Raw genomic sequence first — 25,939 nt, 5'->3', positions numbered from 1 at the left:
CGAATGTCTTGGCATTTATTTCAATTTGGAAAAATTAATCATTTCTCAAAGCAGCATAAAAATTAAGTTCCCAGAAGAGAGAATGTTTTGTGCCTTTGGTAGGAACCAAAATTAAAAGAATAATTACCAAATAGGAATAATGGCTAACATTTATTGAGCATTAACTATGTGGCACACACTGCTCTAAGCACTTTTCACGTATGTCATTTACGTTTCTTAACAACCCTAAGAAGTAGGAGCTACAATCCTCATTTCATAGGAGGAATCTGAGACATGAACAATCTAGGTAACCCAAGTTCGCTAGAAAAGGTTGTGGATTTGGGACTGGAACCTGAGTAATCAAATGGTAGATGCCAACAGGTGTTAAAGAAACTTGAAATGTTGGCCTTTGTGAAGTTAAATGCCGGAGTGGCAGCAGTTATAAAATTAGACGGGAGGTCATCGCATGGTCTTGACTCACCACTGACTTTGTAACCTGGACCAAATCAGGATTTTCTCACTCTTTTCCTAGCTATGAAATGAGAGATTAGTCTAGGTAATTTCTATGGTCCTATTTATGTGCTAGATCATTATGTGAGTCTATGAGAAAGTGCTTAAAAATATAAGCTATTATTAGGAACTTAAATCAGCTTCCAATAGACATTATAGGAGATGCTTGTAGGCAGTCCTAACAATTGTTTCCTGAAGGCTAAGCCACCTGTAGAAGAACAAATTTGAGAACAAGTTTCAGAAAATCATCATTCTAATAGATGAGTATATTACTAAATAAATACTAATTTGAGAGAAATTGGTCTAGACAAATGCCAGAGGATAGAGAGAAGAACGAAGTGAAGTGTTAAGATGACAGTGATCATCAGTGGGATTGCTTGCCTGAAGATAAGAACGAGAAGTTAGAGTGGGTGAATAGGCTGGCACTATGTTTTACTGAATCAGACCTAGGTTCTGCCACCCACTAGCCGAGTGGCCGTGGTTTCCTCATCTGTAAAATGGAGACAGTATTAGTGGTCTAGGGTTGTTGGGAAGATGAAATGCAATAGTGAATGTCAAGAGCTTAGCGTAGCACCTGATAGATTAGTAAACTCAGTAAATGGTTGCTGTTCTCCTGTTACTGTGCTAAGCCGGGAATGCAACAGCACAGGAGATGCATGAGCCCTGCCCTCACAACTTTCAGTCGAGCAGGGAAGGCTGGCATTAAATAAGTGATTACAAAAGGCGTGATGAAGAGTAGGTACAGGATGCAGCAGGAACATCCGGCTGGGAGGCCTAACCCTGAGATGGAGTCAGAGAAGGTATCCCTGAGGAAGTGATGTTCTGCCTTAAGGAGATGATACGCTGGTATTTCACTGAGATAGTTTACATTCCTCGGTTTAATGTTGCATGTTCTTGGAACACTGGCGAATGATTACTTCCAAGCCTTTCTCCACTCGTCTGATTGAGGGCATGATGATCTTTTTCGTCCAAAGCACCTGGCATTAGTACCTGGTTCGTATAAATGTTCAAAAAGTCTTTGTTGAATTAAGTAGAATAAGTAGACTTTACATTTTTTTCACATTCAGGATCCTGATGTCCCCAGAGAAAAAAATCACCTCGTTAGCAACAGTGACATCTGGTGGTGAGAGTTGGAATTTAACTTTCCCCTAAGTTCCCTCCACTTCTCTGTCAGAATTTTGGAGTAGAGGATTTGTTGTGCAGGCCGTGCCTCTTGCCTCAGACGAGGAAAGGCTGTTCAGAGAGTTTCAGGGATTTGAAATTTAGGATCAATCCCCGTATAAGTCTACAGCCCGTGGCAACATATCTACTCAACTAAAACAAAACTAAAGAAACATAAATAAGGTCTTTTAAAGTCATGTGTCCCATAGTGCAACTGCAAATGTGATCCTGTTTGAAAATTCTTCGCTTAGAATGAGGAAATTTGAGAAAGGAAACCAAACATGCAGAGCCTGCTTTCCTCTTAGTCACTAAAATGAAGCAAAAGAATTTGCTTTTAGCAAGATGAAAGTTAGGGAACTTCTAAATTCAGTAGTGATAATGGTTCTAGAGTGGACACCAGCGTCTGGTCCCCTCAGAGGAACTTAGGAGTAGATCCTCTCTAGTATTCTGAGCTTCTTATAACATAGGTGTTAGGTTTTTTTCCTGTCCGCCATGTAACTGAAGTGTCGCAGTGACTAAAATTTTGTAAAGTGAGGTGGAAATGCCATCGTATCTTGTAGCCAGAGCTATGTGACCTAAAGCCAGCTCATGTGCAACCATACTTAGTGTCTTCCTCGCTGGTCTCCATGCCCCCCCCGCCCTCCCAACCCCCCAACTAACACACATTTCTGTCAGTGATGTGCTCCATCTCTCACTGTCATACTCTGGGCTCCAAATCTTAGGACCCCCTTTCCTTTATCCTGTCGCTTATCACTACTAAACCAGGGACCGAATCCTGCCACTTCCTCATAAGCAAAGTCTCTCATCGCTCAGATTTGTCCTTTTCCTCTGCCTGTTGCCACCACTAGACCCAAGCCCTTTGCCTCCTGTTCTGCCACCCAGCTCCAGCAGTGACTGATGCCAGGGCCCTGTGCTCACCGCTGCCTGACACCTTTGCTTATGCTCTACTCCGTTCCCGAATGTTTCCCTCCCCCACGCCCAGGGAATTCAGTGCTCTCCTTAAAGACCTACCCCAAATCCTGCTTCTGATAAAGATATTTTGTACTCGTCCAGGCCACGGTGGACTTTACCTTTTTCTAAATTTTGCCACATTCTCCACTATCATAATACTTAACGTACAATGCTTTGCTGTATGTAAAAAGCTTTAATAGTCTTCCATTAGTTCCTCACGAAAACTCTGAAGTACATATCATCCTGACTTTTTCAATGAGGAAAGCTATAATTTATTCAAGGCCATACAAGTGAAAAGTGATGGAGCTGGGGGCACAAACCAGGACTTGAGACCCTTGGTCACGTGGAGAGACTGCATGCCAGAAGGAAGGGCAGGTATATAAAGTCATACCTGTTTAGAAATACTTCTTCATGTTTATCTCTACCACACGTACATACTCCCCATCAAGGTCCCAAGTCCAGTATTTTCCCCCACACATTATAAATCTTTATCTCAGATTTTTTTTCATATATGAAAATCCTCAGTCAACATGATGAATGGGATCACCATATATACAAACATGGATAAAATAAGATGACTTAAGACCAAAACGGCATTAAACGACGTGTACTGGAGGGGTAATCTATGAGGCTGGTGGGCAATAAAGCAAGCTCAAATCTACGGCAAGTCGAAGAGGTGGAACTGGCCAGTGTGTGTACAACTCCTTCCAACAAGAAGGAACTTAAACCTGGAGGAAATGAAAATTTTTTAAATCTACGTGAGGGCTCTCGACTAGGAAGAGGAATAATAAGGCTTAACCCTGGGTCAAAAATATCTCAAGGCACTTTGCCTCTGTTTGCTCTATATCCACGCCCAAAATATCTTTATGATGACTCCTGGCTTCACAATCCCCTAAAGTAAACTGGTGGCTTTGTGTTCTGGTTTACATGTCAATCATTTAATGCTATGATTGGTGTAGGTCTAGCCCTACTTTGGTACAATGACCAAATTAGATTTTGGACCTGCAAAGCCGAGGTTCATTAAATGAAGAGCTCTGAACTGAAATTGCCAAATGGAACCTTGGTTTTAAGCTGCAGCAAAGCTTGCTTCCATTTTGAGGCAAAACATCTAAATGTATAATAATACATGACAACTGAAGAGCATTTCGGTTTACAAAACATTTTCATGACCCATTTTATTATCATGGTCATACGGGTACTATCGATATCTTAAGAAGAAAGTTGGGGTTTGTGACTTGACTAATGTCACAGAATTAAATCCCAGATATTCTTACTTCTGACAGTTAATTCAGTTTTGCTTCTCAGTAAGAGCAGAATCGCTAACCACTTATATTTACTTATGTGTGGGAGAGGGAATATAATTTCAGTTGGGAAATCTGTTGACCTTAACTTTAAAAAGAAAAATAAGCATGGATAAAGGTCCCACTTTAAAATTGGAGCTACAATGAACTATAGAAAGGATCTAATCTGGGAATTAGAAAAAAGAACAGTTAGACCCACACAAATATGCTCAACTAATTTAAAAAAAAAATTTATTGTAAAATATACACAACAAAATTTACCATTTGACCATTTTTAAATGTGCACTTCAGTAGCATTAAGTACACTTATAATGCTGCGCGACCATTGCCACCATCTGCCTCCGGAACCATTTTTTCCACCTAAACAGAAACTTGACACCCTTAACAATAACCATCCATTTCCCTTCCTGCTCCACCCCACCCCTGGCAATCTCTATTCTACTTCCTGTCTCTGAATTCACCTGTTCTAGGTGGAATCATATATAAGTGGAATCATACAATATCTGTCCTGTCTGGTTTATTTCACTTAGCATGGTGTTTTCAAGGTTCATCCATGCTATAGCCTGTATCAATTTCATTATATGGACAAATATTATTCCATTGTGTGGATATGCCACATTTTGTTTACCCACTCATCTGTTGATGGGCACTTGGGTTGTTTCCACCTTTTGACTACTATGAATAATGCTGCTATGAACATTGGTGTACAAGTATTTGAGCCCCTGCTTTAATATTTTGGGCAAGTATTCAGAAGTGAATTTGCTGGGTGTACAAGTATTTGAGCCCCTGCTTTAATATTTTGGGCAAGTATTCAGAAGTGAATTTGCTGGGTCATATGATAATTCTATGTTTAACTTATTGCAGAACTGCAGGACTTCTTACAGTGGCTGCATCATTTTACACTCTGACCAGCCATGTATAAGAATTCCAGGTTTTCCACATCCTGGCCAACACTTGTTATTGTCCTTTCTTTTTTTATAATAGCCGTCCAATGGGTATGGAGTGGTATCACATTGTGGTTTTCATTTGCTTTTCCCTAATGGCTATTGGTGTGGAGCATCTTTTCATGTGCTTATTGCCCATCCGTCTATCTTTGTTGGAGGGATGTCTATTCAAGACCTTTGCCTATTTTTGAATTGGGTTTTATTGTTGAGTTTGCTCAACTGATTTTTGACAAAGATTCAAAAGCGATTCAATGGAGAAAGGATACCTTTCAACAAATGGTACTGGAGCAATTGGACATCCATAGGGGAAAAAAACAAACTTTGACCTAAATCTTATACAAAAATTACATTAAAGTAAATCATAAACATTAAACTCTAACACTTTTAGGAAATCATAGGGGAAAATCTTTGGGATCCAGGACTAGGCAAGGAATTCTTACAGAACACCAAAAGCATGATTCATAAAAGAAAAATAGATAAATTGGACCTAATCATAATTTAAAATTTTTATTCTGTGAAAGTCCATGTCAAGAGAATTTAAAGACAAGCTATAAACTGGGATAAGATATTTGCAGACTACCTACCCAACAAAGTACTAGTACCTAGACTATAAAGAATTCTGAAAACTCAACAGTTAGAAACTGGGCAAGAGATGAACAGACACTTCACCGAGGAGGATATATAGACAGCAAAAAGCACATGAAAAAAATGTTCGATATATTTATCATGTGCATTAGAACCACAACGACATGTTACTATATACCTATTACAAGGGCTAAAATAAAATATAGTAACAACATCAAACACTGGCAAAGACGTGGAGAAACTAGATCACTCATACACATCACTGGTGGGAATATTCGCAAAATGGTACAGGCACTCTGCAGAACGGTTTCTCAATTTCTTATAAAACTAAACACACAATTACATACAACTGTACTCTTAGACATTTGTTCCAGAAAAAATGAAAACAGGTTCATATAAAAACCTGTAGATGAATGTTCATATCAGTTTTATTTGTAATAGCCTCAAACTAGAAGCAGCCCAGACGTCCTTCAATGGGTAGATGGTTAAATAAACTCTGGTACCTCCATACAATGGAAAACCACTCGGCAGTAAAAAAAAGAACACATTATTGAGCCACGCAACAATTTGCATGAATCTCCAGAGAATTATTCTGAGTCAAAAAGTCAATCCCCAAAGGTTACATACTATATTATTTCATTTTCATAACATTTTGAAATGACAGAATTTTAGAAATGGAGAACAGATTGGCAGTCATGAAGGGTTAGGGACTTGGGGTGGGGGTGGGACAAAAAGGGAAGCAGGTGTGGTTATAAAAGTCTGACCAGGCGGGGGTCCTTGTGATTTGACTTTGATGGTCGAATGTACGCATGTAATAAAATTGTATAAAATTAAATTAACAAAAACGAATACAAGTAAAATTGGGGAAATCTGAATAAAATAGATGGATTGTGTCAATGTTGACATTCTGGTCATGATGTACTAGAGTTTCACCAAATACGGTTTGATACGGCATCTTCATGCATATCTATAGGTAAATGCCTTATAAGGGAAAAAAAAACGAAAGAAAATCAACTATGAGATACGCGAAGCTTTTCAAATTACAAAGTCCTGGCTAGATTTTGGAAACCTTCCATGGATAGCCTTTCCCAGAAATTTGTCTCCCACACCCATACAGCCCTGAATATAGTACTGACTAAAATCGGTAAGTGTCTTTAAAAAAAAAAACAAAAACATACAAGTGTTTTCCACTATGACAATGAATCATGTTTATTATATTTTAAATCCTCTAAAGTGCAAAAATCAAAACCCAGCACTGCAACTCCAGCACCTAAATATAGTAACTTTTAATATTTCTATGCATCCATCCCAGTCTTGTTTCTGAGCCTGGTTTTAAAAAAATACAACTTTATTTATTTAGCAGTTACTATTTTGTGTCCTCCCCCCCCCCCCCACTCATCACCACGACCTTGTCCTCACAATGTTTACATCTTTCAAAGACCTTCTGAATGGGCTCATTCGCTTTTCAGCTCCCCCTGCAGGACTGCGCACTGTGCATCTCTGTGCAGAACTTCGGTCCACAAAACTTGTAAAACACTTGTTCCACAAGCGGACCACTGGCCGAACTTTAGGCACCAGATGCTCCCTTCCAGCCCGCCGCGCCTATGTCCACACTGTCGTGCCCTGGACCCTCCGAGCCTCTCTCTTTCCGAACTCCCCGCGCCCTCTAGGCCGCCGTAGACTCGTGGTGACGTTTCGCGGGCGGCGATGCTGGTTTCCCTGGTGACCGTTGCCGGGGCAGCGCGAGAAGGCGTCGGGAAGAGGTGCTAGAGCTGCCGCTGCCAGAAGGCAGGAGCCGAGTGAGCGCTGTAAGTGCAGAGAGGTGCGGGAGGGCGCGGGCTGGAGCGGGGGAACCTGGGACTGCGGGGGACCCCGGCCTGGAGCGGGAGCGCACACGCTCGGCCGAGCGCGCTGCCTCTGGCCGCACGCAGAGCGAGGGCTCTCTGGCCTCTTTCCGTGGGTCTCCACGCAGCCCCCTCCCCTCTCTAGGCAGACACTTATTTTCTGCGCGGTTCAGAGATCAGTGAGGCTCAAAGGGTGGATCACCTGCCCAAAGTCACACAGTCGGTAGGTGGCACAGTCGGAACGCCACCTCGGGTCCGCCTGACCAGCGCCCTCTTCTGGTCTCTGCCACTGAGCTCCGCACCGCGCCTAGAGGTGGGGCCGAAACTGCGCGACCTGGGGGCACCCGCTTCCCCCATTCTCCCTCCCCAGGGCCAGCCCTCGCGGGACCGGGGACACGAAGGTGGGAGTGCCCCTCAGAACGGGACTCCCGCCGGGAGGACCAGTCATCTTCACCCCATTCCCAGCCCAAACCCACCCCTGCGCTGACGCTGGCCCGGCTGGCAGTAGGTGAGCCCTGTTCTGCTGCCTTGTGCAGGCCGCTCAACTAGGCTTCGCAGGGCCATTCCCTCTCCACCCCCAGGACTCCACATAGTTGCTGGGAATACTTGACGAGAACATGGCCGGGGGCGGGGGGGGGGGGGGGAGCACCCAAAACAAAACAAAGGCAAGGAGAAGGAGGAAGAAAGAAAGAAGAAAAGAAAGACAAAGTGTCAGGCTGCTAGGGGCAAGGGAGGCTCATGTCCGGATGGGGCCTCAGCCCTCCTCACTGGTCCCTGTCCTCTGTCCCCTATGCACTCGACTGCCTCTGGAATCTTGGCTGGGCCACAGGAAGTGACGGTGGGCGGGTGCCACTCTCCCCGTCCCATGGTTCTAAGTCTTTCCTGAGCCGAGAGTTCCTTCCATGCAGCCTTAGCGTTATGTCAAAAATAAATAAATAAATAAATAAATAAATAAATAAATAAATAAATAAAGTTAATAGGTTTTCTGTCTTTGAGCGGTTTTAGATTTACAGAACACCGGACAGAAAATACAGAGAGTCCCCACATATTCCTCTCCCCATTCCCCCATTATTAACATCTGGTACATTTGTTACCACCGATAATCCTGTATGTTGTTATTAACGTTATAGGTTTAGAGTTTACATTAGGGTTCACTTTTTGTACTGTACAGTTCTATGGGTTATGTCAGGTATCCACCATTAGAGTTTCATGCAGAATAGTTTCACTGCCCTAAAAATCCCCGTGTGCTCCACTGTTCATCCTTTCTTCCATTTCCCTAACCCCTGCAACCACTGATCTTTCTACTCTCTCTGTGGTTTTGCCTTTTCCAGAATGTCATATAGTTGGAATCATATGGCATACAGCAGCCTTTTCATACTGGCTTCTTCACTTAGCAATATGTATTTGTTTCCTTTATGTCTTTTTGTGGCTTGAAGCCCATTTCTTTTCATTGATGATTAATATTCTCCTGTATGGATGTACCAGTTTATCTGTTCAGCTATTGCAGGACATCTTGATTGCTTCTGATTTTCGATAATTATGAATATAGCTGCTATAAACATTTGCTTACGGGTTTTTGTGTAGATGTGTTTTCAACTCATTTGGGTAAATATGATTGCTGAATCACGTAGAAGGACTGTGTTTAACTTTGAAAGGAACTTTCGGACTGCCTTCCAAAGCAGCTGCACTGTTTTTGCATTTCCACCAGTAATGAACGAGCATTCCTGTTGCTTCACATCCTCGCCAGCATTTGGTGGTGTCAGTATTTTGGATTTTAGCCATTCCGATAGGTGTGTAGTGATATGCCATTGTTGTTTTAATTCGTGATTTCTAATTACATGTGATTTTAAATTTTTCATGTGCTTATCTGCTGTCTGTATATCTTCTTTGGTGAGTTGTGTTCTGATCTTTAGCCCACTTTTTAATTGGGTTGCTTTAATATTTTTAAGTTTTAAAAGTTCTTTGTGTATTTTGGATACAGTCCTTTATCAGACATTTGTTTTACGGGGTTTCTTCCAGACTCTGGCTTGTCTTTTCATTCTCTTAACAGTGCCTTCGCAGAGCAGAAGTTTTTAATTTTAATGAAATCCAACTTGTCAAATTTTTCTTACATGGATCATGCTTTTGCTATTGTATCTAAAAATTCATTGCCAAAATCCAAGGTCATCTAGATTTTCTTCCATATTATCTTCTAAAAGTTTTTTAACTTTGCATTTTAGACATAGGTTTATGATCCATTTTGAGTTATTTCTTGTGAAGTGTAAAAACCTGTGTCTAATTTTTCTTTTTTTTTTCTTTTTTTTGCATGTGGATGACCAATTTTCCCATCACCCTTTGTTGAAAAGACTATTTTTTCTTCACTGGATTATCTTTACTTCTTTGTAAAAGATCAGTTGACTCTTTTTGTATGGGTCGATTTCCGGGCTATTCTATTCTGTTCTTGTAATCTATTGGTCTGTTATTTCACAGATACCACGCTGTCTTGATTACTGTGGCCTTATAGTAAGTCTTGAATCCAATAGCATCAACCTTGAAACTTTGTTCTTCTCCTTCAATGTTGCATTGACTATTCTGGGTGTTTTGCCACTTCATATAAAGTTTAAAATCAGTTTGTTAATATCTACAAAGTAATTTGGTGAGATTTTTTTATTGTTATTGTGATTGCATTGAATCTATAGATCAGGTTGAGAATAATTAACATGTTAACAATGTTGAGCCTTCTTATCCATGTACATGGGTCTTCCCAGCCAGTCTCTCAAAGCACTTACCACCCTTCATCCTCAGTTCTGGCTCATCATTAGACTCACCTGGGAAGCTTTAAAAAATAGATGCCCAGGCCATAGCCCAGATAAGTGAAATGCAAATCTCCACTGGCTGCATGAGTAGATGCCGACGCACCAGGGGCTGAGTCAAACCGCAAATGTCCTGTCAGCGCGGGCATGCTGTCTCTCTCCCAGAGGCTTATTGGGACAAGGATACTCCGTTTTATTCCATTTATTCTTTCATTTAATCCTTACAACCACCCTGTGAAGTATAAAATGATTATCATCCCATTTTACAGATAAGGAAACTAAAGCACAGAGAGATTAAGTAATTTGCCCAAGAAACAGTGTATATTCAGAAGTACTTGTTCCCTAGTGACTCCAAGTGCACGTTGAAAATAGAAAAGGAAAAAGGTTTTACAAAGTTACTGTGTTCATTTATTTATTTACCCATTCATTTATTCCTCTCTCATCTTTGAGCACCTGTTATATTCATTCGATGACAGTTCTATGAATATTAATTGAAGGTCTATTCTAGGCGAGATGCCGAAAATTAAACAATGGATAAGACATTAGACCCCAGCCCTTAAGAGGCCTCTTAGTGAAAGGAAGGAATATGAAGAGAGTCACAGATAATTATAATATGTTGAAGTAAGTTTAGTGATCAATGGATACCTGGGGGATTCTAGGAGTCCACAGAGTGCCACCAGGGCACTAAATGCTAGATGGGAGTTTGTGGGAAGGAGAAGGGATGCCTGGGGAACAAGACATCCCAGATAGGTCAAGTGGCTGATGAGGGTCACCAACCCAAATACCTGCAGGGGCCGATGGGAAATGAAAGTGGATGAATCCAGCAGGTCTAAGAGAGAGAACAGCCTTTACGGCACTGGTAACAGGCAGCTGATGTGCCTGCTGCAGCATCTGGGAGTGGTAGGGACCATGGCTGAGCGGTGAGAACATACTCTGCCCAAAGGGAACGCCCTCTGTCAGCAGCTGCCGTCCATGTGGGACGATGGGCCCAGAATAGCCAGATCTGTGAACTTTTATAAAAGAAGCTGGAAATCTGGATTTGATTGAAACCTACAGATCTTTGAATATTGGAAACAAAGTAAAATCTTAACATAGCATCCCGTGAGAGTCAAACAAAAATACCTATGGACCGATGCAGCCCTTGGGCCAGCCAGAGTCCCCTCTGTGCGTCTTGGCAAGGCCTTGCAGAAGCAGGAGCCAGTTAGATCTGGTTTTAGAAAGCTCACGTGCAGTACAGATTAAAGAGACAAAGACGAGACCCAGGGAGCTAAGATGGGGAGCAGGTAGCCAGAGAGATGAGAAGGCACTGGGGGGATACTGGGGTGAGCCTGATGCCACCCGACTTCTGCAGTAAGCAGGAGATGAGGTGCAGAGGAAGTGACTGACCTCGTGATGTGGAACCGTGGCTGTGGACGCCGGAGGCAGCTGTGTCGTGGGGCTTGGCCACTGTGGGCGCAGCAGCCAGGGAAGGCTTTTTGCGGATGGGTCGTAAGAATCACTGTGAGGGGCAGCGGGTGCCTGGATGTGGGGCAAGAGGAGGAGGAAAGGACTCTTCGAGAGCGACCACCAGGAGGGCAGACGATAACAACATGTCGTTCTTACCAACGCATAGCTGACAAAAGACTTTCTTGTATACAAATATTCATAGTGGCTTTATCCGTAATAGCATAGCTCGTAATGGAAACAGCTTGGGTGTCCCCTAACGGGTGAATGTATGAACACACACGCCTTTGCCTTTGCCTCTCACCACATCAACGGCCTCTGCGTCATCACCTTCTGCTTACTGAAGGGAGTACTGAGGCCTGCAGAGGTGGAGGAATGTTTTAGACTCACACGGCCAGTACAGAGCCAAGTCCACCACTGCTTTTCATGCTGGCCGCGGCCTTCCAGCTGCTCTCCCGACTCGCCGCTCACCCAAAATGGTTATGAATAGCTCTCGCTTTCACTCTCCAAAGTGACCCGGTTTGGAAAACGAAGTCTGTGGTCCCTTCTTATAATCTGCAAAAATAGGGAATCACAGGATAAACTTATTTTTAAATGCTATTAGTTAGATTTTCAAATAATGGGCTCAGTAGGGTTTTCTTCAATCTCTAGACACCTTTTCAGGTCAAGTGCCTCTGTGTCAGGTTGGCAGACTAAGGTCCCCAGTCGCGCGCACTGTTTTTGCAGTGAAGTTTTAAGGGAGGACAGCCACACACGCTCATTTACATCTTGTCTGCGGCTGCTTTGCACTGCGATGGGCAGAGTCCAGTAGTTGCAACAGAAGCCAAACGGCCCACAAAGTCTAAAATATTTACAGAAAAAGTAAATTTGGCTCAGTTTTGCAAAATTAGGCAAATCAGACTTTTCCAGTGAGGTATAGGGACAGAGGAGCACGGTGACATTAGAACTTGGCATCATGAAGGGGGAAATAGTCTGGGATGGGCATCTACTGAAGCTTTCAGAACGGGGGCCTGCCAGGCTCAGGGCTGTGCTCTAGAGAAGGTATCCCATCAGCGAATGCAGCCTAGACTGCAAGGGAAGAGGGGAGAGGGAGAAGGGCAGCGAGGGCAGTGGGGACCTGTTCTGGCAGTCCCGGGGACAAAACCATCCATCATTCATTCATTCACCAAATACTCATTCACCAAATGCTACACACAAGGCCCCGGTACAGGCACTGAGGATCCAGTGGTGAAAATCACACAGCTGCCTGGGAGGGAGACAAGCCATCGACAGACAAATATATAAGGTGTCAGGTGAAGCTAAGTGTGATGGAGAAAGACAAGACAGGGTGATGGGCATGGGGAGTGAGGGTAGAAATGCTTTCTCCAATATGGTTGGGGAGGAAGGCCTTTCTGATAAGGTGACATTTGAGAGAAGTGAGCAAGGTGGACATCTGGGGAAAAGCAATCCAGGGGAGGGAACAGCAACTGCAAATGCCCTGAGGTGGCCACGAGCATGACAGTGATGGGGGTCTCAGCGGGAATGGAGATGTGGGGGCAGAACTGAAAACATTCGTGGAGAATCAACAAGACACGGCTAATTGGTTTGCGGGTGGATGACGCAACTTGAGTTTGGTTTAAGTCAGGGATGCTTAACTGGCTACGCTTTAAAAGCACGAGGGGAGCGTTTCAAAATTCCAGTCTTCATGCTCTGTTATTCTATTTATGTGAAGTTCAAAAGTAGGCAGACATCCAGAATGCATAGGGAACTCAGTAAGAAGACAACACGATTTTTTAAATGGGCAAAATAATGTGAATGGACATGTCACAGAAGAAGATATGCAAATGGCCGGTAAGTACATGAAAAGATGCTCAATCATGAACATGCAAATTGAGACCACATTGAGATACCACTGTATACCCTCTAGAAAGACTAAAATTTAGACCGACCATACTAAGTGTTGGCAAGGATGTGGAGCAACTGGAACTCTCACGCACTGCTGGTGGGCATGTAAATGGTGCAGAGATTCTGGAAAACAATTTGGCAGTTTCTTATAAAGCTAACAAAAATTTACCATACAGCCCAGCATTTTTTTACTTCCAGGTATTTACCAAATAGAAGAAATAAACACATATGTCCCCATGAGGACTTTCTTGGATATAAATATTCATAATGGCTTTATTCATAATAGCCCATAATGGAAACAGCTTAGGTGTCCCATAACAGGTGAATGTATGAACAAATTATGATATATCTGTACAATGGAATACTACCCAGCAATAAAAAGGAATGAACTAATGATGGATGCAACAACATGGGTGACTCTCTAAAAGATAGTGTTAAGGAAAAACAAATCAAACACAAAGACTACCTACTGTATGATGCCAGTTATATGAAATTCTAGAAAAGGCAAAACTATAGTGACCAAAAGCAGATGAGAGTTTGCCTGGGATCGGGACTCCCTGGGGGATCGACTGCAGAGGGGTGTGTGTAAAGGAGCTTTTTGGTGTAATAGAAATGTTTGATCATGATGGTGGCGGTGGTTTACACAGGTGTATGTATTTGTCAAAACGCAGTTGCACACATAAAATCAGTGTATTGTATTCTGTGCAAATCATACTTCGGTGGAATTGATGTTAAAAAAAAAATAGACAAAACTCATCTTCGGTGGCAGAAGCCAGAACAGTGGTTACTTTGGGGGACTGCACTGACTGCAGAGGCACAAGATAATCCAAGCAGGGGCCAGAAGTACCCTGCACCTTGATCCGGGGTCACCACAGGGATGTATACTTATGTGAAGATTCGTTGAGCTGTTCACTCAGGATTTATGCAGTTTACTATATATCGATTATACCTCGATTAAAAAAATAATGACATCCAAGCCCATTCCTAGAAATTGGGATTTCCTTGGTTCAGGGATATATCTAAGCACTGTTATGTTTTAGGAGCTCCTACGAGATTCTAATGGTCAGCCAGAGTTGAGGGGAACTGTTTTAGAATAGGAAGGGGTGAAGTGTTGAATGTGAGTGATAGAGGAATATTCTGATGCCATTTGAAGTCTGGTGGCACAGTCAGGACCAGGGATGGATGCTCAGCTTTGGCTTTTGGGGGATTTGAGGTTAAGGTGGGTCTCTAAGCTTCCGCAAGGACACGTGTAAAGGTAAGCAGGAAACTCCAGGGTTTGGCGGCTACGGACAGGGCTGGCTGTGTGCTGAGCGTTCTTGGGAATTGTGCGCTTTGTGGAGGTTGCTTCGGCTTAGATTTCTTTTTCTATTTCTAGGGCAAGATGGCAGAAGACGAAGCCTCTGAGGACACCTTGCGGCTCCAGTTCAAGGCCATGCAGGAGATGCAGCACAAAAGGTTACAGAAGCAGATGCAGAAAAAGAAGGAAAAGGAACTGAGTCTCAACAGCAAAGTTGATGACCAAAAAGAACCCTTGGAGATCTCCGATGGCCTCAGTTTTCTCCAAGCTGGGGAGCAAAACTTGAAAAACAACTTTGAGCAGAGGTAAATGCAAATCTGAACTCTCTCAGGAGCACTGCAGGGAGGTAGGGCGGTGGGGGAGAAGTGATTACAGACTCATAACAAGGTCGATTAGATGCGTGTTTATAAACTGAGACGAAGAGGTTTTGACATGGAGGATGTTATTGAAGACTTGCATCCGATAGATCTGTGCTCCTGAGAAAATAATTCGATAAGAAATGTGCTTAAAAACCATTTAAAGTCAAGTTGAAATCTTGAAACTCAGAAGCGTACGGTATATTCACTTGAATTAGAAATTTTTTTTTTTTTTTTTTTTGCAAATACTGTTGACCTACAATATTATATTAGTTTCAAGGGTACAGCAATCACATGAATTTTCTTATGCCATCTCTCATGGCAAGTGTGTTTGGTTTTCTGAGGAGCTGGTTGGCTGACTCCGATGGTTCGTGGATCTCATCTGAGGTCATTGTCCCTGCCAATCTCACTTCCCTGACGCATAGCAACGCACAAGCCTGCCTGTCCTAAGGGAACACTCTGCGGGTTCCTCACTATTTTACAGGTGGTGAAAAAGTTGGAAAGAGTCCAGAATCTTCTCATTTTGCTCTAAATTCAACAACACAGGTGCATATTGATCTATACCGGTTATTAGAAGTGGGAGTCTGTATTGCTACAAAATTCTCTGCTAGTTAATTTATTACGAAAAAATCCCAACAGTTGGGAAACTCTCTCTTTGCTTCTGGTTTCACCTAGAATCTTTTTTTTCCATCTTTAAATTCCACTTCTTATGATTTCTCAGTTTTCAAAATGTTCTACTAAAAAATGCTAATTGGGGAAAAAATTGAAAAAAATAATATTGAAAACAAAGATTTCTCAATCATTGAAAAAATTCACATGGCTCTTAAACATTAGCTCAACATTAACCCCGGATCCATTTCCAAATGATCTTTCCCCAAATTAGAGAAACTAATTGGTGGAGACCTGAGCTATTGGTAGAAAAACGACAACAATAATAATAGCTGTTACCCCATACTTACCGTTACCTGTACCTTCTATGATTGACTTACTTCCCGAGCAACTGTTCTGGGGAACCTGTCGTGTGCGTAATAATAGAAGTGATCACAGATGCATCAGTCACATGCTTCTCATGTTCTGAAAAAAGCCTGCGGAACGACTGCTTAAGACTTACGGCTTAGACCATTCCTCTTTGCTCTTCCAATACGTGTATGCAATTAAGACTATAAATGTCCTTCTAAGTATCCCACGTTTGGCTATGTATTGATTCTGCAGTCGAGTCATTCTAAATGCTTCATAATACATATTTTGATTACTTCTTAACCCATAACTAATTTAGATGTGTGTTTTATTTTGTTTTCTTTTTAAGTTCTAACATATGATGGGTTTAGGGTTTTGTTTTTTATGGTATTTTTGCTATGTTTTTAGTATTGATTTCTAATTACAGTCAATTGCCATCATAGAAAATGGCCTGTATGAGGTCTATTATTTGTAGCTTATATTAATACACTTTTTATGCATGTTCTGTGGATGCTTAAAAGGAATATGAATTCTCTGAGCGGGGGTTTTATATCTCTCTGTTGAAAACATAGTAAACCATGTTATTGAAAACTTCTTTCTCCTTTCAAATGCGCGTGTGCGAGAGTGTGCATGTGTGTGCCGAATCACGCACTCAGTTTTGAGGACAGTAGATTAAAATCTGCTCATTGAGATGTTTCCAATTTTGCTTTCCTGTTTTGTACAGACCAGTTCTGATCACCACCCAGTGCCCAACGAGGTACCACAGCCCTGGGCAGCGAAGCCCCGATCCCTGCCCGTGGGTCGCCGGGAAGAAACAGTAACCCCGGGTGCCTTTGCCTTGCAGGGTGCTGGAAGATGAGATCGAACAGCTTCGCCATCAGCTCAGGGAAACAGCGGATGAGAACGGGCGACTGTACAAGCTGTTGAAGGAGAGGGACTTTGAGATCAAACACCTCAAGAAGAAAATAGACGAGGACAGATTCGCCTTCACAGGTAGCGCCGCCATTGTCAGAGCAGCACCCCCCCCCCCCCCGCCCCGAAGCCCCTGGGTGTGCTGAGGGCCAGGCCCTGCAGCCGCGGGGCCTTCCCGGCGCAGCAAGCAGCGGGTTCCAGAGGGCAGGTGCCCCAGAGAGAGTGCCAAGGGGTCGGGCGCGGTCAAGCTGTCCAGACAAGTCCTGGGAATGAGAGAGAGGATAGAGGGGAAGACCAGGCCAAGGACGCCCGCACTCCAGGAAGTGGAGGCCCAGAACGGCAGGCGGGCGTTCTGGGCAGTGTTGGCGACTCCGCTGGGACTCATCACTCCACGACGCTCGCTGCGTGTTCACTGGGCCAGCAGGATCCACTTAACCGTGGTGCTCTGGCTCACTGGTGTATTGCGGACGTGAAAAGTGCTGGTAGGAACAGGCGTTTACTCTCTAGCATTCGCTGTTGCTTCTCCAGAAAGGTGGCTGACACGGGACTTCCTAGAACTCACAGCTTTAGTGGACCTTGGCCCTTCAGGTCCGGGCCAGACCTTGGCTCTGTCAGTGGAGACACTGGCCCTGTGGGTCTGGTGGGGACCTTCGCTTTGTGCGATTAAGATGACCTTAGCCTTTTGGGTGTGGGCTGGACATTAGCTCTGCACTTATGAGCTAGACCTTGGCCCTGCAGAGCTGGTGAGATCTTTGGCCTCTGCTCCACGTATGCCCGGTGAGCAATTCCCAAGTGTCTGACTAATAAACCACAAAGTCAGTGTCACCAGAGAGCAACAGGCCTCACCAGACATCTGTCAGAGCATCCCTCCCTGCCTTTGATCTTAAAGGCCTTTGAGGGTGGGTCCACGCAGAGGACCAGCGCTGAATTAAAAAACAAGGGAATCTGGCGTCTCAAAGGCCCTCGACAGCTAAGTGTGCCTCCCTCCATCCTTTGGCTTTTTCTGTCTAGAACAAAAACACACCAAAGAGAAGACTTTGTGTTGTAAGGGAGAGAAACACTCTCAACCTGGCTCAGGGTTCCCAAGTGAGGGGGCCGCTTGCCCTTTTGCAAGGCTGCAGAGAAGATGATTGGGCTCCGGCAGGAGAGTAGACACCCTCCCCGCCCCAGGTGACCTGGGAGACCGGGCTACTCCCTCCTGCCCCAGGAGAGTTCTCTCTCTCTCTTATCCGTCTCTGCCAGTTTGCTCATGGCCTCTGATCGCCAGCCCCAAATCTCTCTTACATTCCCCTCCTCTTAAATCCAGTCCTCACTCTGAAGTCACCGTTTCTGATTTCTGGCTTCGGGCTTTAAAGAGAAAAGTCTGACTGGCCTGGTTCATGTTTTTAAACCAGGCCATGAGTGACAGGCTGCGGGGCAGGCAATAGTCTGGGTTTTTAATGGTTGCTATAGTTGAGCGGATTTTTTTTTTTTTTAACTCTATTTAGGATGGTACGGCCGTAGGCGTGGTACTAGTTTTTAGTGATCACTCTAGTGATTACAGTGTACAGACTTAACTTTTTACAGTCTACTTAGAATTGCTATTTTATCACTTCGAGTGGAATGAAGACACTTTGCCACCACGTAGTTAGTTTTGTCTGTATTATTTCTATATATATTGAGAGGTCCCATCAGACGGTATTACCGTGTTTGCTTTCAACCATTATATATATTTTAAAGAACTTAAGGAGACGAAAATGGTCTACTCTACTTACCCAGACGTTCAGCATCTCTGCGCTTGTTCATTCACTCCTGCCCGACCCCCCCCATCCCCGCCCCCTCCCTTAGGGGTTGGCAGCTCAAGGGTGGAGCTTGTCTGTAGACAGGTTTGGGAGACGAGAGGGAAAAACCCAGAGGGTTCTCCCCATTCTCTCTGAGCGCCCCTTCCTGCCCGTTGGACTAGAGGGGGCTTCTCTAGACCTCTTCCTGAGGTCTGGTTCCAGGATTTGTAATGCTCCCCGGTTCTGGGAGGAAGACATAACCCAGAGAATCCACCACTGGCCTGTTCGTCCCCCAGACCTGGTGCCCATCCCAGCATCCTAGGCCCTTGCTCCTGAGGTGTCCTCATCCTATTCAGCGGACAGGAGGTTGCCAAGGGCAACCTATTCACTGCCTGGCTCAGGCCAGCTCCGCAAGGCTGGGCGGAAGTGATTTGAAAACCACCGAGCACCTTCGTTCACCTGCCACCGGTTGTCACTCTCACTCTTGTTCTGAGGCACATCCCAGTCAGAAAAGTAGTTCCAAGAAGGTATCTCTGCCGCTTACCCTCCGCTTGGAGTGACAGCAGCGTTCGGGGGACTTGGTGACCCTCTGGCCAAAACCGCTGTTGCTCGCATGGGGAAACGGCCCTCCGGCGAGGGCGGGGATGGACGGATGGACGGATGGACGGACGGCAAGGCTACCCAGCCGGCCCCACACCGCGCGCCCGCCCCCTGTTTACATCCCTTCCGTGGCCCCTCGTCCAGCCTCCCGCCCTTGCCCGCTGCCTTGGCTGCTTCCTCGGACCCGCCAAGCCCCTTCCTGCCTCTGGGACCTCGCGCTTGCCACCGCCTGCGCTCAGAACGCCGTTCCGAGCTGGGAACACTCTGCTTCACGGCCGACCCCTCGCTCCATTCGTCCAAGTCTCTGTTCGCTCGGTCACCGCCCCAGAGAGGCCTCTCCTGACGGTCACCGCATGTAAAACAGCATCGCCCCCAACCCTCTCGGCTCCTAGCTCAGCCTCAGTTTATTTTGTGGCACTTATTACTCCCAGGCATCACAATACGTGTTTACGCGTCTGGCTTTTATTATATGTCTCTCCTGCTAGGATGTAAATTCAATCAGTCTTTTTTTTACTCGCCATTGAATCCCTAACACCCAGAGCATTCAACGCTTGGTAGAAACTCAATAGATATTTACTAAATGAACATACACATTTGTATTTTTAGGTGTGACCCCAAAATTCTGTGTAAGAAACAGCCACACACTTTCGGCAGCATTCGGCAATAAGCGTTGTTTTGGCTCAAACATCTGGGGCTTAGCTGGGGAGGAGCTGATCTAGGCCGGGGCCTGGCCCGGGTCGTTCGGCTTTGTCTCTCTCCCTTGTCCTGGGACCAGGCGGTTGGCCCGGCTGAGTTCCCGTGGGCAAGGCATAAGCGAAAAGAGAGCATCGAAGTACACAAGTGCCTTTCAGGCTTCCACCTGCACCTCAGCTGGCAGCATCCCATTGGCCGATCTCAAAGTCAGGCAGGCGAAGAGGGATGGAGGGGGTTCGCCCTTCTCACTGGAGGGCACAGCAGAGCTGCGGAGCCCAGGGTGTGGGTGTGTAACCCTGTCAGTGAGGAGGGCATGAAAACCTGGCACAATAAACTTATCTCCCGTGGAATTGAAACCCCACTTCCTGATTTTGTAATTTTCCTAGAATGTGCTGAACCTCCAAGTGGCTGTGTCTCCACTCACTGGAGCTGGGTTTCGGGGTGCCTGCGTGTGCGGTCACTGCCCCGAGCCTCTGCCCCTCCCCGGGCATTCACACCAAGCAGCTCGGGCTTGTGAAGGCTGTTAGTTTTGTGCAGTGAGTTTGAGGAGTGGGCCTGTGTTTTTAACTGATCTCACCATTTTCGTTTTTAGGGACGGCCGGGATGGCGGGGGATGCCATCGCCACCAAAATCGTCGAGCTGTCCAAGAAGAACCGGGTGCTGATGGCAGAGTCGGAGGGCGGAAAAACCAGAGTGAAGCAGCTGAGCCATCGCATCCAGGAGCTGGAGCGGGAAGTGAGGCCCTTGGTCATTCCTCCCTCCGGAGGGGACCCCAGCACCCCGGGCCCGTCCTCCCGAGAGGGAGCCACACTTAGATGCTTGGGGTCCTTCTGAAGGGCTCGTGGGTCAGTGTTTGCAGTGAGTTCCTCAGTCTTTGTCGCATCCTGAGAGGGGAAGGTGTGTCCGGAAGCCAGGGGGACACAGGTCACGGAGAGGAGGCCTGGTAGCGTGGTTAGGACACGGACCTGGAGCCTGGCTGCCCGGGTGCGAACCTCAACTCCATTCCCCACTCACTCTGTGACTTCGAGGGAGTCATCAGCTTTCCGCGCCTCAGTTTCCTCCATCCATCACGTGCAGGAATAAATACTAACCCTAGGTTTACTGAGCATTAAATGGCTTAATCTTGTAAAGTGCTTAGAACAGGGTTGAGCATGTAGTGAGCACTGGATAAACGTTGGTTAAATACATTAAAGGGGGCCCTTGCCGATTCGAAGCCGGAGCCAGGAGCGATCCACCGGCGGGTGTCCCGCTAGTCCATCTTCCTCTTGCTGCTGCTCCCTGCCCCCCGACTGCTAATCACAAACCCCTCAGCCGCCCCAGCGGTTCACGGTCCCTGAGGAGCCAGAACGGAATCCATGTGCCAGAACCTGCACTGCTTCCCCTTATATGGCTGAAGAAGCCGAGGCTGGAAGAGGTCAGTTACGAGGCTCCCTCAAGCCACGCAGCGTGTGGTGATGCCGGGTTTTCCAGTCCAATTCTCTTGCTCTCCAAAATCCTCTCCAGTCGCCGTACCTGGCATGGACTCAGAGCTGCTTTATTCTATAACAGAGATTTTGAGAATCATCGCAGGCTCTGTGCCAGGCCCTGGGGAGGCTGCAGGGAGCAAAGCGGACCCCGTCCTTGCCCTCCTGGGGGACCGACCAGCCCCCAGGGCTTCCTGTAGGAGGGAGCATGCCCACTGGGTCCCTAGAGGACGGGAAGGGGCCAGATTCGGAGGGGCTTCTATCCAGGGCCCAGTAGGGGCTAAAGCCCTGACTGGGGCAGAAGGCCTGAAAGGACAGCCATGTGGCCAGCATGGAACAGGATCAGGTCCGAGGGCTGGGGGGGGCGGGTCCTGCCCCGCCTTGTCAGGCAGGGCGGGGTCTTTGCGGGAAGAACAATGGGGAAACCAGTGAAGGGCGGGCTGGCTGGCTGGACACAGTGGCGGCCTTGGCTGCCGGGCGTGAGACCACACGGCAAGTTTCTCAGTGTCTCTGCCGCTGCCTCCTCGTCTGTAACGTGAAGAGCACGACCCCCGTGCCCTCCCCGCCGGGGCTGTCGTTAGAACGCAGACCCTGGTGCAGTGTTATTATTTATCAAGCCGTTAGGGAATCCTGGGGGGTGCCCTTCTGGGCAGCTGGGGTACTCGGCAGACAAGACGTTAAACCGTCCCCCACGTCAGGGCAGTTGGTAAAGGAGAGCTCTTCCCCCGATTATCCTAGCGTGAGATGAAAGGCCACCACCAAGATGGGCCAACGGAGGCACCAGAGCGTGTCCCTCGGGCACGGCAGTTGCTGAGCAGCTTCAGCATTAAGTGCGAGATTTGCTTTTTCAGCTGCAGACGGCCCTAGCCAGGCTGCCGGCCAAGGGGGCCGCCGACGCAGGAGCCAAGCCGCCCAGGACCCAGACGGGAGTCGGAGCCTTGGTATGCATTCTCTTCTGTGCTGGGGACTCCGCGAGGCAGCCACGGGCCGGGCCTCCCCTTCGCCGTGGGAGTGTAGGCGCCTCTGTCGGGGTCCGCCTGCACCCCACCGCTGAGCCAGTGCGACCACCGCAGCAGCTGCAGGGCAGGCACCAGGGAGCAGTCCCCAAGCCTGGAACGCCCCAGTGGAGGCCAGTGAGGCTCTAACTCTGATTCAGTCCCCCGGAGAGGGAGGTCAGGAGGGGCCTGAGGACCCTGGAGCCCTCGAATTTCAAGGCCCTGGAGGGGAGGCCTGGTCCACGTGGCTGCCTGCTCTCGGCCCGGCTGTGAAGCAGCTCCTTATAGCGTCTGCACTGGGAGACATCGGCCTCTACCTAACCCAGGGACAGGGAGCTCCCAATGGGACCCTTGCTTTTAGAGGGGGTTCAGTTCATATTGTGAGGAGTCTTCCCTTTGTGCAGCTGCAAGTCTGTAGAGTAAAAACGACTCTTGGGAATGGGGGCTCATCCCCAAGATTCCGTTTGACTAAGCCAATGAAATGCAGGAGGCAGGAATTGCAGCTGCCTGAAAGGAAGACCATCTGACTCAGTGGGCTACTGGGGGGGCGGGCACAGAGCCCACGCCAGACAATCAGTAGCATCAGAGTCTCAAGAACATCCCAGGAGGCCTCCCCGGGGGAAGCCAGACCAGTGGATGATCCCAGGGTTCAAGCCTCCAGGACTCCCAGCTCAGTGCTCCTTCTCCAGCCACACCTCCCCTGTTGCCTACAGCCCAGGGTCCGGCTGCCTCATGCCTGTCCTGAGGAGAATTCGGTCCTCAGCGCTAGGCGACAGGCCCCTCCAATCCCAGGGGTGGGTGTGTCTCCCAAAGGCCGGTCTCACTGCTGGGGAGACAGAGGAGGGGTCCCACCCTCAGCAGGGGCTGGACTGAGTGTTCCAGGCCTTTCCTGGCTCCGAGGGACACTGCTAAGCTGTCCCTGGTTTGTCCAGAGCATCGAGCAGCTGCACGCCCCTGGCTAGAGCCACCCTGGACGGGACACCGCTTATCGAGTCACTTGTTGAGCCCGATGGGTTTTTCTGAGCCCTGTGACACGAAGATTCAAAGACAGGGCCTCTGTCCACGGGGAAGTCCAAGAGGGAAGCTGAGTAGCCATACCGAAGGAAGGAGGGAGACGAGGCCCTCAGAGAGAGGCCGGGGCTCTCAGGTCACAGGGGGAGCACACCCTCCGCCCGAGGCGGCTAGGAGGCAGGGTGGGGAGCGGTTCCTGAGGTGCGCCTTGCCGGAGAAGGGCCGCGCGGGAGGGCCATCCGGCAGGAGTGGTGCCCGCCCAGGCTCGGGCGCCGGGGAGCAGCCCCCGCTATTCCTGTTCCGCTTGCTAGCCGGGCGTCATCTGGGTAACGTGTGTCTGCAGCTCAGGGCCCATGAGAGGAAAAGGGGGGACGTGAGGCAAGAGAAGCTGGGTGGGCTCCCCCATGGAGGGGGGCCTTGGATGGCAGCTGGAGGAGGAGTTTCAACTTTCTGCGGCGGGTGCAGGGAGCATGGCGGGTTTCTGACGGAGGGGCGGGGGGTGGGCGGCAAGTCCCGGTTCATCAGTACCACGTGCCCCTCCCCCAGAAGAGGGGCCTTCTGAGCAGAGAGAGAACCGGAGCGATGTTGCCTCTCATCGGGCTGCTCCGGCGGCCCACGCCGCAGCCCAGAGGCCGGCAGGCCACCCCACGCTCCAGCCGGCCGGAGCTGCAGGCTCATTTCGGCGCGGGGCGGGCCGCCCTCCGCGTGGGGCTGCGGGGGGCGGCGGCGTGAGGGGTGCTGGCGAGGTCTGCTCCCACGGATGAGGTTCAGTCATTCCCTCAGAGAAAACAGCCCGTGCCCGAGTCCCCCACAGAGCCTGTGGAATTTCACTCTGGGCAGAAACAGCTCTGAAATGGCGGGGAGGCAGGGTCGGCCCAGCTGCCCGGGAGGCGGGGAGCAGAGGGGTGATGGCGGCTCGTGTGCGTGGGCTCAGCCCTGACCAGAACACCCTCTGACCCTCAGCCCAGCCCAGCGCAGCCCGGCCAGGCCAGGCCCCCGACTTACGCCCTGCCGGAGGCTGCCCGGGCAGCTCCATTCACATCCGTTATGCAGTCAACACACACGGGCCCCCTGGAGGCTGGTCTTAAATACCCGCGTTTCACAGATGAGGAAATGAGGCTCGGAGGGGGTGTCACCGCCTGGGTTCTCGGGCCAGACCCCACCCGTGTGCTCTTCCCGCACTCCGACCGGGGTCACGGCAGACGTGCGTGCGGGAGGCTCAGGCACACTCACAGCTTCTGAGCCCGGCAGGGCCGGCGGGGCGCGTGACTCCTGGGATCCCCCAGGCGGGGGTGTAGCCGCCCACCCCCGTGCAGAGTCCAAGCAGCACAAGTAGCAGGGGGAAGACAGTGCCCAGCAGCAACGGGAAGGGATGGCAGGCAGCCAGGTGGGCGAAGGACAGGCAGAAAAAATGGGTAAAAAAAAAGATACATTTGCATCTCCTGTAAGTTCCCACTTTGCAAATTCTGATCACATTAGCTATTCTATTTAGCCTCCTGGTGGTGCGGGTCAGGGCGGTGTTTTAGGGACGAGGAAACCAGACGAGGCCATGCTCTCTGCACCTGTCGAGGTCTATTTGGCGGGGCTACCTAGAGCCTTTGGGGTCCATGGAACTCCCCAGACCCAGTCTACCTGGATCCGTCTTCCACACCGGTCTTCGCGGGGGACCTTGTCTGTGCTCAGGAAAGATCGGGAAGCCACCGCTGTCCCCACCCTGCTTCCCTGAAGTCCAGCCCGCCTGCCCCGCTGAGGCAGGAGCACACGGCCCCAGCATCGCTGCGCAGCGGGGCGCTCGGCCGGCCCCCCGACATTCCTGCTGCCACGATGCCTGGGCGTCAGCAACAGCTTTGATTGGGAGAATCAACCATTCATTGCAGGGGAACGAGCGGGGCTTCCGATCCCACTGCTGTCGCGGCCAACCGGCTGTGGACTTGAAGGCGGCTCACTTCCCTTCTCCGGACCTTGTTTCCATCACGTGTGGAAAGGTTTGAACGGGCTGAACTCTTGGGCTCCCTCTCATGCCAAACTGCCGCGAGTCTCAGGAACTTCTGTTGAAGACAGAGAAACAGGCAGCGCATTCAAGGAAATGTTACATCCAAATAGTTTAAAATAGAATTTAAAAAAATAATAATAATAAGACAGTTCCAGCAGGAAGTTTTCCTGGTCGCTGCAGTTCCTCGAGCCGCAAAAAATTGAGCATTTGGGAATTAAATGGGGTCCTTATTTCTGTTCAGTGATCTCATTGCCAGGAAAGGAAGCCCAAGGCCTGAGCCGACAGTTTCAGGAGAGGAAGGCCCCGGGTTAGGATGGCGCGGCCCTCCTGCCGAGCTGGGGTCACCTGTGAAGAACCTGGTTCTCTCTTTATTCTGAGTGAAGAGGGATCAGCTATGATGCCATTTGCTGAGCACAACAGAGAGAGTCCGTACCCAGAGAGTACTTGGGACGGATGGAGCCTGCAGGCCTCCTCCAAAGGCTCCCCCTCTGTGGGGACTTACTCTCCA

General features: G+C 48.2%; 1 protein-coding gene across 2 annotated transcripts in view; it reads left to right on the top strand.

Annotated features, from left to right (window-relative positions):
• Positions 1-7,160: 7,160 nt before the first annotated feature.
• Positions 7,161-25,939, top strand: part of CCDC13 (coiled-coil domain containing 13) — a 45,912-nt gene continuing 27,133 nt past the window's right edge. The window contains exons 1-5 of one of the 2 annotated variants that reach the window (XM_016163339.2): positions 7,161-7,239; positions 14,770-14,996; positions 16,849-16,997; positions 20,562-20,704; positions 22,284-22,373. In XM_016163339.2, coding sequence (XP_016018825.2) covers positions 14,776-14,996; positions 16,849-16,997; positions 20,562-20,704; positions 22,284-22,373 — 603 coding nt within the window. In that variant the 5' untranslated portion in view covers positions 7,161-7,239; positions 14,770-14,775. Of the gene's footprint in view, positions 7,240-14,769; positions 14,997-15,341; positions 15,594-16,848; positions 16,998-20,561; positions 20,705-22,283; positions 22,374-25,939 lie in introns of those variants that run through there. The other variant, XM_016163340.2, reaches the window with a different exon arrangement.

This window comes from Rousettus aegyptiacus, unplaced genomic scaffold, assembly GCF_014176215.1.
Source record: "Rousettus aegyptiacus isolate mRouAeg1 unplaced genomic scaffold, mRouAeg1.p scaffold_m13_p_4, whole genome shotgun sequence".
Lineage (NCBI taxonomy): Eukaryota > Metazoa > Chordata > Mammalia > Chiroptera > Pteropodidae > Rousettus > Rousettus aegyptiacus.
The sequence above is the reverse complement of the archived record's forward strand: the minus strand, read 5'-3'. Positions and strand labels throughout refer to the sequence as shown.